Source organism: Ornithodoros turicata, chromosome 4, assembly GCF_037126465.1.
Source record: "Ornithodoros turicata isolate Travis chromosome 4, ASM3712646v1, whole genome shotgun sequence".
Taxonomy (NCBI): domain Eukaryota; kingdom Metazoa; phylum Arthropoda; class Arachnida; order Ixodida; family Argasidae; genus Ornithodoros; species Ornithodoros turicata.
The window spans coordinates 64,304,291-64,321,509 of NC_088204.1; the positions used below are offsets into that span (position 1 = coordinate 64,304,291).

The window sequence follows — 17,219 nt, forward strand, 5'->3', positions numbered from 1 at the left end:
CTTTTGATTTGGTTTCTTTCAAAAAAGAAAATCCTCATTACAATGGACCATTTCCATATTCGCGTCGCCCCTGGCGACGGAATGTCGACCGTCGTATCTTTCCCCCCAATAATGGTGACGCGCTTTTCGGACTGGCACATTGCGTGGGAAAGTAGCAAGAGAAGATTGGAAGAAGAATGCGGAAAGAGTGAAAGCGCATTGTACTCGTTACCAGACCTCAAACGTCCGCGTAACCTTGAAACCGATTATCTCCCAATATGACAGTCTCCCGCAGGGGGGTCCATAGCGATGTTTTCCACTCAAAGATGGCGGACTCAAGGGCTGGGCATGCGCATACGCGTTGTCAGAAATGGTTCATTGCAGTGCGCTTTAACCATCGTTCAGTGTGCATCGGTAATGTCCTAGCTGTGGGATTCATACATTTCCTCCAGCATAAGACACATTCTGTAACATGTTTCCTGATATGGCCTTTTCGGGCGTGGCTTGAATGTGAATGGTAAAAAGAAAAAAAAGCTACTCCCATAATCAATACCCCTTCCCGCGAAAAAAAGAAAAGGAGTTGAGTGTGGTAGGGCCATACCACACTCAACTCCTTTTCTTTTTCGAATATTAAAAAAGTTAACTCATACCGAGCGAGCGGCTCGCTCGGTATGAGTTAACTTTTTTAATATTCCGTTTTCGCGCCGCGAAGCAACTGTGGCTATGAGCGGCGTACAGACGTGGACAGGTGGAGAGAGCACAGCAGGAAGGAATAGGGGACATGGGGGTTAGTATGCGTCCTGGGCCGACTTCAGGGGAACTGGGCCGACATTCGTCGGGAAAGTCTTCGGAAAACCCATGGAAAACCTCTGACAGCACAGCTGGTGACAGGATTCGAACCCGTGTCACCTCCCAGTCTCGGCATCCGAACCACTATGCCAAGGGAGCTGGTATGAATTAATTGTCCTTGTATGAGTCGTCCCGTTATGAGATGCACAGCTTTAAGTATCATTGGCGGCATGTGTCTGTGCTGGGTGAACAACAATAACAAAAAAAGGGGTGTCCCCGAACATTTGGGAGTGCATGGGGACACTGTCGCCGCAGCGAGCTTCTACTACATATGACAACGCGCAAACAATTCCTAAGAAGGCCGAAAAAGGCTAAAGTGTGTGCACTACACATGGAATGCACTGTGCATGGGAAACGTGGTTTTGCCAGATGTACCAAAGGAGCGTTTTTCCGTGCCAATATCTTCGAGGGAAACATCTGCAATGGCGAGGAAGAAGACGACGGGAAGAAAGGACGGTTCAGTTGTGGCAAAATTGTGTGGAATGTGCTGAGCGAAATCTCCTCGAATGGATGAATGGCTGACCTTAGGCCCGCTACAACATCAACGAGCCAGACGCAGCAGATCAGTGCGCCGCAGGAGAAACCCTTGCAGCTGACCAAGAAGTCGAAAACAAAACGCAAGCCTGGCAGGTACGACAACCCGTAACTTTATTTCCATTCCTTCTGCGCGACGTTTATCACGTCTGTTTTACTTCCACTAGTAAGGTGTGGTAACGCCACTTTGGGCCAGACTTAGAATGCCAGCTAATGCTCGCTTCCCCAAAGAGGTCAGTCGTGAGGAACTTCAGGGTCAACAAAAAGCTCGAATAGTCGTCTATGTCACATGTTCAAACTAAGAACGGAGGAATATACAGCAGTGTCACCATATGCCAGCCATTGGGCTCCTTTAGCATCGGTAGTTTCGGTGTCGGCGCACTACTCGTCGCGACGTAGAGTGATGCGGTTAGCTATTGCGTCTAATAGGAACAGCCGTAGGGCAGGGCTTAAAAACACCGTTTTTAGCTTGAACATGGCTACAGGCGGGTTCTGTACTGTGTTTGACAAGTTGGTGTTGTTCTTTTCCTGATAGAAATCATGTTCAGTAAACGAAGCGTACATGCGTTTCAAAGAACACGTTTTCGCGAACACTGACAGTGGCCCGTAGCACATAGTAGCATATGGCGTGCGATAGCTGTGGACCACACGGCAGCGAAAAACAGCCCTCTATTTTCCTATCATTGTATGTACGTAATGACGCAAGTGAATATGGATACATCATGCAGCGACACCACACTGTTTCTGTTTTTTAAAAAAAAAACTGTCCAGGAAAGTGGCGTGGGCGGCCGGAACGGTTGACAACGAGAACATGAACCGCAAGTCATCCAAGTGCTGTTGTATCTACGTCAAGCCCACTCCTTTCGGGGAGTCTGAGGAAGAGGATGACCAAGACGAGTGCCCCAACTGCCGAGGCCACATTATGTACCGGAAGGACGGCCACCTCAGAAGCCCACCTCCCGAAGTTCAACAAGAGTCCGATGCGCTTCCGCCCGCTGTCCCAGGCAGCAGCGGCGCGCCGGGTCCCAGCAAGGCCATCTCTTCGCAAACTGGGCTGTCCAAATTGCCGTAGATTCAGTCCTGAATGGCGCTTATAGTCAATCACGGAACATGTAAAGAGAAAGTAACTTATTTACGCCGCCGATATTATTCCGTGCGTCTTTTGTGCTTATTTGTCTCTTCAAATACATACAGGGTGTGCCTTCAGGGAAACGAACACTCCTTCGTTGTCACTCTTACTTGAGAGTATAGCTGAGCGCATTCCCCTTTGCCTTCGTCCCCGTCTGTCATCCACCCCCCCCCACCCCCATCCCCCGATCATTGGCAATGGTATCGAAAATCCTTCAGGAGTTACTGGCGTAGTTTTTGTGCAGTTCGATGAAATACACCGCAAGAGCAGATGCCGGATGTTGAGGGTATGGCGGGAATCCCTCTCGAGAAAAACGAGAAAACTTCATACTGTTACCGACCAATGATGGTACATGTTTGACAAAGGTGAGCCGCCTGAGCAGACGACCTCGGAAACGAGGGAACAAAGCAGTCCATGGGACGCACCACAGACATCGTGCCGGGAGACCGGGATGTCCATTGGACATTACGTTCGTCTGCAGGACGTCTTGAGCACATCCAGGGGGCTGCATTCTATGCGAATTTTGTGGATGTCCTGTTCCTGTAATAATCCCTACGGATCCCTCGTGGATGTGTACGGGACCTTATATGGAACATGTATGGAATGATAGCTTGGTTTGCGATTTTCAAAGGCAAACGCAAATTTTCAACCATTTCAGTTTAATAATCCATAGCTTACTATATACATAGTTTAATAATACATCGCATTTAAAGATACATACTGCCATCAAAATTTATAAACCTGAATAGTTTGTATTTCCCATATCGGACTACAATGCGGCGTTGCAGCGTTTTGTGAAGAAAAAAATACAAAAGCCTCCTTCACCACAAAGTTCAAAACAGTCATTTCGAGTGGTATTCTTGTATTGGCGACTGTAGGATGGGACAAGCACCGTGCTTGTATATCAAGGTTATTACCCTCGTAAGGGAAAACAGTATTGCCTATTCCGTGATGTTGAGCAAATTGCGGAGCACTGCTCGCCTGTGGCAGTGTTGTGCCCGCTACTCAATTTAGGTAGCGAAATACCGCTACCCGCTACCGTATTTCAAAGTAGCGCGATACTAGCGGCGCTACAAATTTACGAATGTAGCGCGATACCGCTACCGCTACGAAAAAAAATGTAGCGCAATTACCCTTCCATTACTTTCTCGCCGAAGGCCTATGAATATGTGATTCGATACATTCAAAGATATGTGCTCTTGCTAATACTTTATTTCTTGCGATCAGTACTTTTTGAAAAACTCATCACACACTTGCGTTCACCTTCAAGAGCAGTTTCCGCTCAAAGTTCCCGTCACTGAGCCTACGTTTCTTGGTGAACGTATCGGCGCAAACACTGAAAAGTCGTTCGGCAGACGCACTTGACGGGACAGCGGTATTTAGCTTGAGGAACGCCCCGTGCACTCTTGGATAGCCCTGCTTTAGCGACGTCAAATTAAAGCTATCTGGCACAAAGAGGTACTGAGTAAGCTCACGATCAGCTGGATCTGCTGTAGAAGTTGACTCCCCAAAAGAAAAGAAATCATCTGCATGGAGCTCGCTCGTGGATTCAACGGCGCCCTCACTTGAGGCGACCGAAAACCTTAACATTTCGTTTACGGTCAAGCTGGTTACTTCCTTTCGTTGGTTTTCATCCGTGAGCCTTGAGAGCTTGAACCTCGGAATTAAGACAGCAGCGATTTGAAGGCTCTGGTCTGACATGAATCGGTCGAACCAAAAGTGAATACCATGCATCGTAACCTGTTTCGCGGTTGAATACGATACGGAAGTTGTAGTAAAATCACCTTTAGACGCTAGAGTCAAGCGTCTAATTTATTTTATTTTCTCCCTGTAAAGTAGCGGTAGCGGAGGCGGTTCCGCTACTCAAAATTGTAGCGGAAATTACTTTCTCGCTACAAATAACAAATGTAGCGGAATTACACCTCCGCTACTGAAAAAAGTAGCCATTACAGTAGCGCCGCTACGCACAACGCTGCAGTCAAAATGAAGGGTAATGTGTCCAAGTTTAATCGAATTACGTACACAAGCAATACGGAAGTGAGGAATAAACCTCTACCCGACAAACGTCATCATGACGTTGGTAGACAGACCGAAACCGAAAGTGATCGGAAGGGGAGAGCTAGGTTCCACCATTTTTCAGTTGTTCGCTGCCTCCTATTGAAAGAAAAGTAGGACCGAAGGTCGCGTCCTCTTCAGAGACCGTCGTAATCCCCTCAAGACCGTGGCTTTCGGGCGCGACCTTGTTCGCCACTAGCTTTGAACGTAGTTCAACTCTACCAAATTCGTGGCGCTGTCGAACACTATGACGTCATTTGTTTACAAACAGGTAGAGGTCTATTGCTTGGAGTATGAAATCACTATCACTATAATATCTGTGTTTCTTACTGCTTTTAGTGATTTTGGTTTGTGACGTTCCGTAGGTCCACGAAAAGTCTAGCTCCAGCAACGCTACACCAACCCGCGTTTCTCTCTCTCTCTCTCTTTCTCTCGCAAGGAATGCGCCATGTGACATCCGGCCCGGGACCTCAATCTAAAAATCCCTGGAACAGCCGTGAGAGATGTCCGACGGACATTCATTTCCAGATGTTGGCATTGGGATCTATTTCGGACGTCCATAGGAGATAGTGTTCCCTCTAAGAACCGTCTGCGAAGTTAGTCGACTGCGCGGTGCCCTCTGATCAGCGTACCGCTTTACGGCAGCATGATGTATTGCCGCTGTGGCTTCCCCAGCTGCAGCGGCACTGGCAACCAACTCTTTTGCTTAGTATCTACAAAATTTTCTTGAAAGAAAATTGGCTAAAAGGACTGTCTGTCGAACTTCAAACGTTGTTGTACTTGCTTCGTGCACGTTTCCGGAGGTGACTCCCGATCCAAAAATCCATCAAGACTCCATCAGAAATTCTAATGGTCCATTAGAATATTTTGATGGACCATCAAAGCAGCTTGTCGGCACAAACAACTCCTAGTGGTCCAACAGGGCTGTCAGTGGTCCAACAAGTGCTGTCACACAGCCCGTCAGGTGGGTCAAATGGCCCCATGGCCTGATGGTACCACAAGGCCCATGACGGCCCAATAAAGGGTAACTAACTGCCTATCAGGTGAGCTTAGTGGCCCCACAGGAGAACTGAATGGTACGTCAACGAGGCATTGCGATCGAACAGGTGATGCCTCATTGTAGATCAGGGGCCCCTAACGGGACATCAGAGATATGGAATAGCATATAATCGCCAAAACACTCTATGCAGGACGCCGTAAAGGACAGAATTGCAAAAGCTATGACGGAACCTGCGTCCTGTCCCGTCCTACTCTTGTCCTTTAGTGTTTCATTGTGTCGAATGTCCTAGCTGTTATAAAAAATGAGCAACGCTATAGCCGATGTTCTTCCAGTATTCAATAGGGCAGCTCGCACTGTTCTTACATGCCGATACACCTACGACCGTCAGACTACAATTTTTTTTATGCAGTCTTACTTATTACGACGCGGAATATTCTAGTATTTCTTCAAGATGCAGCCGTTCGTGATATGTGACCCCATTAAAACATCCCTAAAACTGGTCAGCTCTAAGAGATTCATGCTGCGAACGCCCCAGCGTGTATAGGAGCTTGAGCATCGCGCGACGCTCGCAGCCTATAAAAGGTATTAAAAGCGATAAAAGCCCGGTGCCGGGAAACAAACAAAAGGACGACACAACACACAACACAGACATAAGAACAAGATTTTTATTGACGGACCTGCTTCTTAAATAACCTGACCCAGCAACGCCCCTTTCTGCAAGGTCACCCTTTTACACCCTCAAGCCTGCCCAGTGACTTTACCTTTTCGAAGGCAGAATACTTATCAAAAGCCCCTCCTGTTAGCAAGTCTTCACCGCATAGCACGCTCCTACCCAACCATATACTGGAATGATACACACGAAATCAAGAGGGACCCGCGTGTCCTCCTGCCAGAAACGCCGCAACCAGCTACACCTGCGAAGAGCCCATAAGGACACCGGGGATTTTCCCAGCACCCCGCACACCCTTGACACTACCCAAAGGTTTTAGAACTGCTAAATTTTCTTATGCTGGCGGCAGCAACCAGCTAGTAGGTGTACTACACCCAGTATAACGTACGTTGCCAGAAAAATATTTCGGGAGAGGTTCCTCGGGATCTTTACATGGGGAGAGGATTTCACCACCGTTTTTCCTCTCGGAAATGAGCTACAAGATTTGAACCCCGGAACGCCCTGGTTACGCCCACAAAAAAATGAAAATCCTTCCCAAATCCTCGTAAAATTGAACCTATCCCCTAATGCGTACGAACTCACTGAGAACAGAAAAAAAAAGGAGGTTTTATTTGGCAGCAGTCTAAACAACGAAGGTATCACGGAGCACCAGGCCTGAAATTGCAGTGCACCTTGGGTTCGACGTCATAGACGATTTTGAGCAGTTTTTCGATGACTCCTTTCTTTTGTTGTTGAACACTCGTCTCGATGGCGGCGAGCTTCGTCACAGTGCCACCTTCAATGGAACCCACAATTTCTTCTCGGGATCCCATGTGCTTAAGCGGAAGAAAACAATTACACACACGCCAAAGCGTCACGGTATAATGAGACACACGCAGTCATTACAGGGCTGTAGTCGGTCACGCTATCGCTTTGCGTATGCTATATTTGATAGCCTTGCTCGTTTAATGTGATGGCATTATTGTGCTACGTCCTCGGAAATTCCTGTGGTCTGCGCCGAAAACTCAGCTCGGACGATAGATGGCGCCACGGGAACCGTGGACGCAGAAACGTTTATGGCAGGGTATCCGAAGTGACTCCTCCCCTTTTCCCGTACACAGCTTGCGTGCGGAAGGGTTGCTTGAGAATCCGCTAGTGGCTAGGAGCAGGGCTGGGTATATATTACAATACTTTGTATTATAATAGTATTACTGTGATACATTTTGTATTTGTATTACGTATTATAATACAGGATTCAGAAAAGTATCTGTGTATTATAATATACGCAAAAACGCGTATTACAAGTATTATGATACTATAGTAATACTTCTCGGTTTTTGACCTGCTCGTTCACCCCTATGCGCTATCAGCACGGTGATAATCCGGTCAGCACATCCCACGTTTTACGTCATCCGCTCTTTGAACACCTACTCCTCTGGGGATTAGTCAGTGTACCCTTTTTGCTCCAATTCTGTTACAATCAGAAGTGTGTCCAAGCCATGCGTCCAAGGCTAATGTACGCACCAGGGCCGGCTTCTACTTCTGGTACGCCGACTTCTACTTCTACTTCTGGTACGTGTACAGAGGGCCATCTAAAAACACTTTCAGATTTAGAACGCCTTGTGGTATATTCAATATGCAAATATCCAGGGGGGGGGGGGGCGGTTTCTTTGTCGGGGCGCGTAGTGGGGGAGGGGAGAGAGCGAAATCTTCTATAAACTGACTTTTTGGGGGGCGGGGGATTGCCCAACCGTCTCCCTGGTACACCACTGACTCAAACATTGAATTTTTGAGAAAATGTTATGAAAGCTAAATAATCAGCAATGCATCTATGTTTCATACAACAGGCACTGTAAACTGTGAAATAAATGTTGTGTAGGCCCTGGGCTTTTCAAAAAGTTATGTATTCCTGTACTACCATGATATATTATAATACAGTATTAGTATTATGTATTATAATACACATTTTCAGAACGTATTTTTATTAGTATTACAATACGAAAAATAGTATTACTGCCCATCCCTGGATAGGAGTGGCTAATCTGTAGTCACGACAGTTTAAAATACCATTTAAACCAAATAAATTTAATTTAATTTCTAATTAAATAACTTAGATTAGAGGCTAATTAAAGATTAATTAATGGCCTTATACAGTTATTATTTATTTATTGTGTATTTATTATATTTATTTGCAACGTCACTTCAGAAATCGAACATGACAAGCTAGCACTGAAAGACACAGACAGGCAGAAGGAAGGAAAGACAGCCCCAACTACTAGGCCCTCCTTCCTTGTTATATCTGACTCGTATACCAACCCGCATGGTTTGCTACAGTAATGCACTTCCGAAATCGTCTGTTTGCGTACATAGTTTTGTGTCGGTGTCACTTATCCCGTAATTTCAAATAATTCTAATAATTACAATAACCATATATTTTTGAGCTCGGCAAGGCAAAACAACGAGTGCTCTTGTAGCCATCCGGTATTGGGAAACACTTACCGCTGCCTCGTATTCTTTGAACTGCTTTTCCCGTTCTTCCTTGAACTTCTCAATCTCTGCTTGTGCACTGACCCTCGCATCCTTCAATCTCTTTGCTTTACCTGATGAAGAATAGTCAGTACCACAGTTCATGGAGAAAGTCGTTCAAAATGTGCGTTTGACTGAATTTTCAAGTGCTGCAACATGAGGACCAAAGACACATCACGAGTCGATGCTTTCATTCAATATGGGGATGGGGGCAGCCGCAGTTAAGAAAACGTACTTCGAAAACTTCGACGTTAATTAAGGAAATGTAGGTGGGCCCAGAGTCACTAAATAGGGGTACAGAGTACCGCACTCCTTCTCCGCGCCGGAGCCGCCGTTCTGTGTCCGCGATTGGGCAGATCGTGTCACGTGGTTTCGCCTTCCAAGAACTCGCCGTCCATGTTGAGTCACCTCCATCCAAAACGGGTTTCCTGGGCTGCGAGGTTGCTCGACTGCACGTTATTATCCACCGTAGAATGGGGAGATTGGCGTCCCATTGCTAGGCAACGCAACCGCGCCTGACTCAAGATGGCGGACTCGCTCACCGGCGTGGCTCAGTGTCACTACTCTGCTCCCTATTTAGTGACTCTAGGTGGACCTCCTGACATAGTTCCTTGTTCATCAAGTACTCTATTACTTTCTCAGAAGCCGGCCGTGGAACGAAGAACTCAGTCTAAGGAATATCCACAGGCCCCTCACAAAGCTTGATGGACCCGAAATAGGTTAGTGTGTCCCTTTGCCAACGCTGACATGATATATGACAGTTACCAGGCAAAAATAGCGGGGCCACCGACCGCCAGATACACCCACTCGAAGCGGGTTTACGTCATCAACGTCCAATCCTCTCAACCAATAAACCTCTACCTGAGAAACGTCATCATGATGTTCGTAGACAGACCGAAACCAAAACAGATCGGAATGGGAGAGCTGGGTTCCACGAATTGGCAATTGTTCACTGCCTCCTATTGAAAGAAAAGTAGGACCGAAGGTCGCGTCCTTTTCAGAGACCATCGTAATCCCCTCAAGACCGTGGCTTTCGGGCGCGACTTTGTTCGCCACTATAGCTTTGAACCTAGTTCAACTCTACCAAACTCGTGGCGCTGTCGAACATTATGACGTCATTTGTTTACAAACAAGTAGAGGTCTATTGTGGACGACCGGGAGCGCACACCCCGCGGGTCCACGTGGGCGCATGGTTTCGGTTTGGACAACAACGACGCCGTATATCTGCCGTCGAAATCAGTAGAAATATGGATGGCAAAACGCAAATTGTCAGCAATAGAAGAAAAGATTATGCGACGCACACTGCGTCTAGGAATCGTTCCGTACGCAGCAGCTCCCAAAAGGCCACTGACAGAGACAGTTTCTGACGAAGAAGCAGGTCAGAGAGGAAAACGTGCTCCGGTAACCGTGCTGACAATCAACGGCTACATTACACCTTCTGGTAGGATTCTGTGTCAACGATTAAACACGATTTTAGCTCCAGGTCAAATTAAAACATATTTCATGGCGAAGTTTACAAGCTTGCTTGCAAATTTCTCAAATTTCTCGCAAAAGACCGCCCGCGAATCGGCAACATCTGATGTCACGGCCAGTTCGCCTCGCAGGTGGGTCGTAGCAGCCGTCATTCACGACCGCGGTTAATATAGAATATTTTCGTTCTTTGAACGACTTTTAACTTCATGATTGACAGGGTGAATGCTTCAGTACAGAGGAACTAATTGAAAATGATCGTAGGCTTGTCAAATATCCTTTCATGGTCCCTTTAACTTGGATTAGAAGGTGCCACCAAAAGTTTGTGCCCTTTCATTCTTTTTTTTTTTTTTTCCAACCTGGCGTCTTCCGCTTCACAGAAGCGGTTTTCTGCATTGTCAAACCCGCCCGCCGACGCACCTATAACATGCCACGTATCTTCGACCACGCCGATTGTGTGCAGATATGCAAATTTGCGGGCAACCCGTGCCACATTCTCGCTCAAGATATAAAGAGCTGGACTCACGCTTCTTGGCTTCAGCAACCTTTTCGAGGGCTTTCTTTTCCGCCGCCAAGAGCACCTGGATGCCCTCGCAATGTTGTGCCATATTCTTTGCCGTTTAAACAGGACACGCGATGGCCTCCAGCTGGGAGCGAGCAGGGTTGTCATTTCTTTTTCGGTTTCGGACCATAGTGGCAATCAAGGGTCTCGGTTAATGCCTACGTTGCCACACTGACGCGCAGTGACTTAAAAAGATGCGCATGAAATGCGTTGTTCGACGAGCAAAGGCTCATTATTTCATTCTTCGAACAGTCCTGCGCGTCGTAAACGAAATTCAGACGAAAAAAATTTCGAAGAGACCGAAGTTGTCCTCACGTGTTGCTTTGTTACCATTGAAGAAGAAGAAGAGGAAGACTACTGTATGTCCACTGTGTGCATTATCGCCGATTCGAACGCAAAAAAGGAGCATTCCGATTCCCCTTGAACAGCGTCCTGCTAAGACTTGAGCCATGACGAGTCAGAGCCACGGAGTCCAGCAGCTTCTCGCCGCCGAGAAAAAGGCGTCCGAGAAAGTGACGGAAGCCAGGAAACGTAAGGTCATAAAACGTGCTCCCTCCTGGGTATTCCTATGTCGACGCTTGTCGAAGAAGAGAAATTGCGGGTATACATAGCAGTTTAACTGGTGCATTCCTGTAATGGACAAGACATACAGCCAGAAAATGGCGCTTGTACGAATATCCCTCGAAATATTTCCGGCGAACAGACCGAAGTGAGCCATATTTACGCGATTTTTTTAAAAGTTAAGTAAGACAATAACATACCCTCCGAAGTTAGCCGCATTTTCGCCGCGTGAGGACGTGAGGACGGGGGTGGGGGTGCATGGAGGGTGCGTCGTATATTTTTGTTGCAACGTCATATCATCCGAACACGTTTATTGGCTGCCGAGAATCATCTGCTACCGAGCGGGAGCAAGGCCAGACCGCTTCTGTCAGACGCGGGAGGGACGGGTGGCGCCAAATACAACCGCGAAAAGAAAGAGAAGGAAAAGATGGATCGCGCCTCACCATTGGGCGAATGACATGACGTCACAGATTGGCAGCCGAAGGAAGAAGCTTTCCTGACCAGCGAAATTGGAAACACTCTTGGAACACAAGAGTTGGAAGCACCAGGATTGAGTGCTGCACTAGTCCTGTTTGGGTGGATATGTGTCCCAGAGCTTGCAATCCTAATTTCTACTCCTTCTGGCATAATTTCCTGGAACCCTTCCATGCTCCTTGAAAAGGATGGTCTCATCGAGACATCCATCGATGAAAGCACGATGTTCGGCATCGACAATCTATCCTTGGTAAATTTTTACGTTAAAAAACTGCTTAGACATGAAACTAATTTTAAAGATCAGCGCTGCTTGCGCAGCTTCAGAGGCTCTAGCGGCAAAGACATCACATGACGTCACTCCCTAACAGGGGAAGTGAGAAGGCGGCGCTCAGAGGGGAAGGGCGCCGTTCACACGAACGTTGGTTCAAACTCCCGCACAGCCGCGGCAACCCCTTTTCTCAAGACCGTACTCTGATTGGGTGTGTAGGAAATGACGTTTTGGCCTTTTTCTAGGAAGGAAATTTCGGCATACCCTCAACACCTGGCAACTGCTCTTGTTCTCGAGTGTTATTCCATGGAATAACAGTCAAACTATCTCACATGGGATTTTCGACACTGTGGTCAGTTGTCTTGGTCGACGAGGAATAAAACGGAACCGACTGGAACGATTGCGACCTACATGCTTTGTTCGTTTTTGGCTGCAGCAGGTTGTTCGACAAATACATTGTGTTCTTGAACAAGAGTAGTCATCGCAGGTGACCTGTACCGCGCGAGAGAGAAATCTTTGATGGCATGCACCACAGAATCCCTTGCTTTTATCCTAAGAGCCTAATGCGTGAATACAGAATGAATGTCGTCGACGTCACTGTGGCGCGACTGGGAGTGTTAGACTGACTGATGGCGTGACGCTAGCGGTTTACATTGGTTGCGTTAAGTAGGCGCCCAAAACGAAAGCGTTTCAGACTCCACTCACTTAACGCGACACAAGCCCCACTCGCGCACTCGGGAGTACGAGACTCCAAGCTGCTCCCCGCGCACCCGTTTTGAAATGAGGGCTTTGAAGCAGACGACAAGCGCCCGGGTGCTTGAGATTTTCCATGACGTACTTCCTGTTGAACTGGCAGGACGACCTTCGAAGTGTGGGCTCGGAAGCAAAATACGGACTTTCTATGTTACCAAATGCTCCTATTTCAGTAAATCGTAACATTTTTATAACTATTATCATACTTTTGTTCCATTTCATTTGCTGTTACAAGGAGAAATCTTCTCAACCGCAGTCGTCTCTTCCAACGTTACTATAGGTTCAAACTGAGCCAACGTGTCCTCCGTCTGTGCACTGCACGAGCAGACAACAGGAAGCGGCATCAGGGAGCCAGCAGTGCAGCGCTCCAAAGTTGCTTTACGCTGTTTAGTGGCCGCTCCGGGTGTCTCATACCCCCGATCTGAGTGCGCCAAAAGAGGGACGCCTACTTAACGCCACCATTGACGGACGAGAGCTCATATTCCACTCACGTCACGACAGCAGAATTGCAGTTGCTTCGCGGCGCTAACACGCAATAAAATAATTTTAAAAAAATGCAGAATTGCGCTGCCCCTCCAAGGCTTCGCGCCCTGCACATTGCTGATTTTGCGGGGCACCTGATAAGACGCATTCCGCAGAACAAATTTTTCATGGCCGCTCTTGATAGACTCGAGCTCAGCTTTGAGCAGTCCTAAATGTGTTTTGGAGCCCATGTGATGTAATATTTAACACACGTGTAACGCCCCCCGTGTTTTCATGTTTGATTTGCAGTGAGCAGGAACAATTTAAAGCTGTTGTCGAAGTAAGACATCCGCTGTGTTCACAGGTAAGGCAAGGCGGCTGAAGCAGGCGAAGGACGAAGCTCAACTCGAGATCGACAAATTCCGAACGGAGAAAGAGAAACAGTTCAAGGAGTATGAAGCGTCCGTGAGTAGTACTGCTTTTAGCGTGCGTTCGCACTAGTGACATTTTCCAGAATAAATACTCCAGTGGAAGATGCACAACACGTCATCTCCTTTCATGCTGTTCTCATCATGCGGCCCAGCCACAAGATGTTCTGTAGCAGACGACAGTGGGCCAATGGTGTCGTCTGCTATGTGTGCAGTGCGCCATAGCACCGGCATTCCGGTACCGCAACGAATGCTCAGCATTATACGTGACGGAACTTAGCCCCGCGAGCAGTTTTTCTTTTTTCGTTTGTTGCAGTAGAATATTCCGCGGGGATACGTGGTTAACGGGAGGTTCCACGAGACTATAGCCTCACATAGAGCTAGGGTCCAGAATCCCGGACCGTTTCTAGTGTCCCCGGGATTTCTAAATGTGAATACCGGGATCCCGGGACGGGATCAGGATTTTTTGCAGCTATTCCCAGGATGCCGTGTATCCACGTACACATCCATCATACTATCCATCATACTATCAAAAATTGCGATACAGTGTGCGTCCGCAGAACATTTTACTGGAAGAAAAACACACAAAAAGAAAAAAAAAAAAACTGCTCACCTGGCAAAAGTTTCGCTGCGTATTATTAAAGTAGCTACAAAAAGCAATGACGTTTTTCGCATCTTACGCCGGAGTATTCGGGGGACTGGTGCGTTGTGCTCTTCTCCCCTTTTACTCATCCGCAGTAATTGCTGCGTTCTGGTCTGGAGCATCCCAATCTATAGTTTACTTTCACTTTCAGTCACTTTCAAACACACGTATTCATAGTGATTAAAAGAACAAAAAAGAGAAAGAAATTCCGCAGAGAGAAAGAGAGAGACTCTGCAATAGGGTACTTTGTGTGGACTTATGTATCGGAAGACTGACGATTTCGTAGGAGTTTTGATGCAAGTGGAGGACCGTTCTTGTCTTGAGATCTCGTGGTTCACAAAAGTCAGCAGGTAACTCCTTTGTCATGTGTCGTGGTGGACGATCAGGTTGGTTCGGTTTCGGATTGCAAATTATATTTTTATGGGAGGGCCTCTTGAAATCAAAAGTCGGTGAGACATCATTCTTTCCTTTTCACTCGTACGACCATTGTACGTTGTATTCATACGTTCATAAAGCCGAAATTCACTATCACGAAATTTCGGGATCCGAACCCTACACAGAGCTTACCAGAACCGAACTACGATGCATAGGACGTTGTTTCTGCAAACCCCATTCAGCCGGACTTCTTTGAACTTCGTTAGGACGATACGACCCAGCGGATCGCCACACATCGCAGGTTGGCAAAATCGCTCGTGACGGCCACCATGAACTCCATTCACCGTCACATCATAGGGAATGACACAATGTTGTGATGAGTATGGGTATTGATGGGATGTAAGCTTTATGTTCTGGGATATTATGATATAAACTCTATGTTCAATGATGTGTCATGATGTTGATGTCGTTGATCATGAAGGAACGAAACACAAGGAGTGGGCCGGCTTCGCATTGCATTCTGGGATGCTCCTGTCTACCACATGACGGCTCACGTGACCCTCCAGACAGCACGGCGCCACCAGAGCAGACGACGCGAGCTGTAATTGTGTTACAGTTCAGGTGGCAGTATTGCGTTGAACGCGTCATATACCATATACCATGCCATATACCCAGCGCTGTCGCCGATCGGCTTCCCTATTTTGGCCGGGGCAGTGCCAGTGCCGTGTATTACGGCTTTGACCCGGGGAAGCGGGGGGGGGGGGGGGAGGGGTATATTTATTAGACCAATGGAAAAAAAAAAAGAACGAGGGGAAAGGTGGGGTAGCGGTGAAACTTCAGACACTTCCCAGTTCCGCTCGAGATGAAGAATCACCTGAATGCACTCAGTGTAGCGAACCGCTGTCGGTTTTACACAAACTCATGTCATCTCTATCCAGCAAGGCTATGCAGTAGTACGCGTACAACACATTTACTTTATAAAACTACGAGCACGTGTCCGCATGTGCATATTCCCCATCTCTCTGCAGCAAGAACAATCCCCATCGGCCGGCGCGCGGGCAGAAGCGACTTTCTCACGTGACATATGACGTTCGCCGAGAGGCGGAGCCCGTGACTCGAACTACAGCCGAAAAGAGCCTCCCCCCTACTCCCGTGGTCACGTGGTACAACTCTGTCACGTGTCCAACTCCTACTCGAGGGTTAGTTGTGGAAGGCACCCAATGATGGTCATATATTCATGCGTGTTAACAGCGAATGATGTGGTGGTGAAAAAAAAAAAAAAAAAAGGGGGGGCACACAAATGTTTTTTAATTAAATGTATTTTCCTTTTTTGAACGGAAGGCATGAATTCGAGACATATCTTACTGATCGCATTCTAGCGAAGTCTCTGCTAAATGGCATATGTGAGTCCTTACAATTCTACACGATTTCCACTATTTCTTCACTGTCACATATTTATTTGCACTTCCTCACCCGGCAGAGTGATTCTAATGACTTCGAAGAAAAACGAAACCGTGGAAAGATAGCGTGAAAATGAAAAGTCACAGAAACGTGCAGCTAGGATTGAAACTCGGAACCTTCACTTAGTTATTATTCAACGCACTCATTGGAATAGTTCAACTACTAAGAACTCGCAGTATTATAATTTATGTTAGCATTATTTATACGTGAAAACGTGGCCGGAGATCCGAAATCGAAAGAACGCTCGCACCTCCTCAATTTTGAAGCAGACGAAGCAGCGTCACCCACTGATGCTTTCGCGATTGGCTGCGCTTGCTTCTTGGGCATCGAAGATGCTGTTAAAAAGTGGAGGCTCACGGGGTGCATATTGTTTTGGGGACACATCTAAATCATTTGCGTATTGGCGCTATGTAATTGTCGCAACATTGTGGTCGAGTCTCTCTATGTATAGAATTCACAGATAGATTTCATGTTGTAGCACATGGATTCTAAAGAGGATGTGACTGCTCGGATCGACGCAGAAGCGAAGCTGAAATTAGCCGAGGTGGACAAATTGGTTGCGCAACGGAAGAAAGCCACCGTTGAGAAGTTGCTCAACATCGTCTACGATGTGGACCCCAAGGTACACCGGAACTTTGTCATCGCAAAGCCCGAGAACCCGGGAAAACCGTAAACTGTGTGTTCAGTTCACAATAAAAATATATGTACGTGTAATTTGGTGGTGCTGGTGGCGTACCGGTAATTAGTAGCACTGCGGTGCCTCACGACTGCTGCTGCAATGTTTTTGCTTACGTTCAGGTACGCCGAGGTTCTGGGCCCCGCTCCCCTGGCTACGGCGAATATTCAGTTTCCAGTTTTCTATTCATATTGTTACGATACTTACATTGTACAGTTTTACAAACGGAGCGTCGTCGAGCGCAAGAGTGCTTTCAATCTCTCAGGTCAGCAAACCTGCTCTCCTCGGCTGCCAGTCTGCAACGCCACGTGCGATGTGTAATTTAATTGTCTTTGTTAAGACTGTGCTTTTTTTTTTTTCTTCAT

At 47.1% G+C, this 17,219-nt stretch overlaps 3 protein-coding genes across 3 annotated transcripts; 2 read left to right on the top strand and 1 right to left on the bottom strand.

Annotated features, from left to right (window-relative positions):
• Positions 1–1,247: 1,247 nt before the first annotated feature.
• LOC135393317 (E3 ubiquitin-protein ligase PPP1R11-like) lies at positions 1,248–2,506 on the top strand. Its single transcript, XM_064623787.1, has 2 exons — positions 1,248–1,458; positions 2,134–2,506. Exons 1-2 carry the CDS (start codon positions 1,343–1,345, stop codon positions 2,432–2,434), a joined length of 417 nt encoding a protein of 138 aa, XP_064479857.1. The 5' UTR covers positions 1,248–1,342; the 3' UTR covers positions 2,435–2,506.
• Positions 2,507–6,802: 4,296 nt separating this feature from the next.
• LOC135393319 (V-type proton ATPase subunit G-like) lies at positions 6,803–11,037 on the bottom strand. The gene is made up of 3 exons (XM_064623790.1): positions 10,718–11,037; positions 8,695–8,795; positions 6,803–7,031 (listed from the first exon to the last, which is right to left on the bottom strand). Exons 1-3 carry the CDS (start codon positions 10,797–10,799, stop codon positions 6,855–6,857), a joined length of 360 nt encoding a protein of 119 aa, XP_064479860.1. The 5' UTR covers positions 10,800–11,037; the 3' UTR covers positions 6,803–6,854.
• Positions 11,038–11,077: 40 nt separating this feature from the next.
• LOC135393318 (V-type proton ATPase subunit G-like) lies at positions 11,078–16,892 on the top strand. The gene is made up of 3 exons (XM_064623788.1): positions 11,078–11,284; positions 13,636–13,736; positions 16,657–16,892. Exons 1-3 carry the CDS (start codon positions 11,203–11,205, stop codon positions 16,849–16,851), a joined length of 378 nt encoding a protein of 125 aa, XP_064479858.1. The 5' UTR covers positions 11,078–11,202; the 3' UTR covers positions 16,852–16,892.
• Positions 16,893–17,219: the final 327 nt, after the last annotated feature.

Bases quoted from the DNA above. Each gene is read 5' to 3' on its own strand.
- LOC135393319 (XM_064623790.1), bottom strand. From the start codon at position 10,799: ATGGCACAACATTGCGAGGGCATCCAGGTGCTCTTGGCGGCGGAAAAG. The intron at 8,796-10,717 runs GTGAGTCCAGCT...ATTCTTCATCAG, and splicing joins GGTTGCTGAAGCCAAGAAGC to GTAAAGCAAAGAGATTGAAG. The intron at 7,032-8,694 runs GTAAGTGTTTCC...CTTCCGCTTAAG, and splicing joins TCAAAGAATACGAGGCAGCG to CACATGGGATCCCGAGAAGA.
- LOC135393318 (XM_064623788.1), top strand. From the start codon at position 11,203: ATGACGAGTCAGAGCCACGGAGTCCAGCAGCTTCTCGCCGCCGAGAAA. The intron at 11,285-13,635 runs GTAAGGTCATAA...CTGTGTTCACAG, and splicing joins AGTGACGGAAGCCAGGAAAC to GTAAGGCAAGGCGGCTGAAG. The intron at 13,737-16,656 runs GTGAGTAGTACT...TTCATGTTGTAG, and splicing joins TCAAGGAGTATGAAGCGTCC to CACATGGATTCTAAAGAGGA.
- LOC135393317 (XM_064623787.1), top strand. From the start codon at position 1,343: ATGGCTGACCTTAGGCCCGCTACAACATCAACGAGCCAGACGCAGCAG. The intron at 1,459-2,133 runs GTACGACAACCC...AAAACTGTCCAG, and splicing joins ACAAAACGCAAGCCTGGCAG to GAAAGTGGCGTGGGCGGCCG.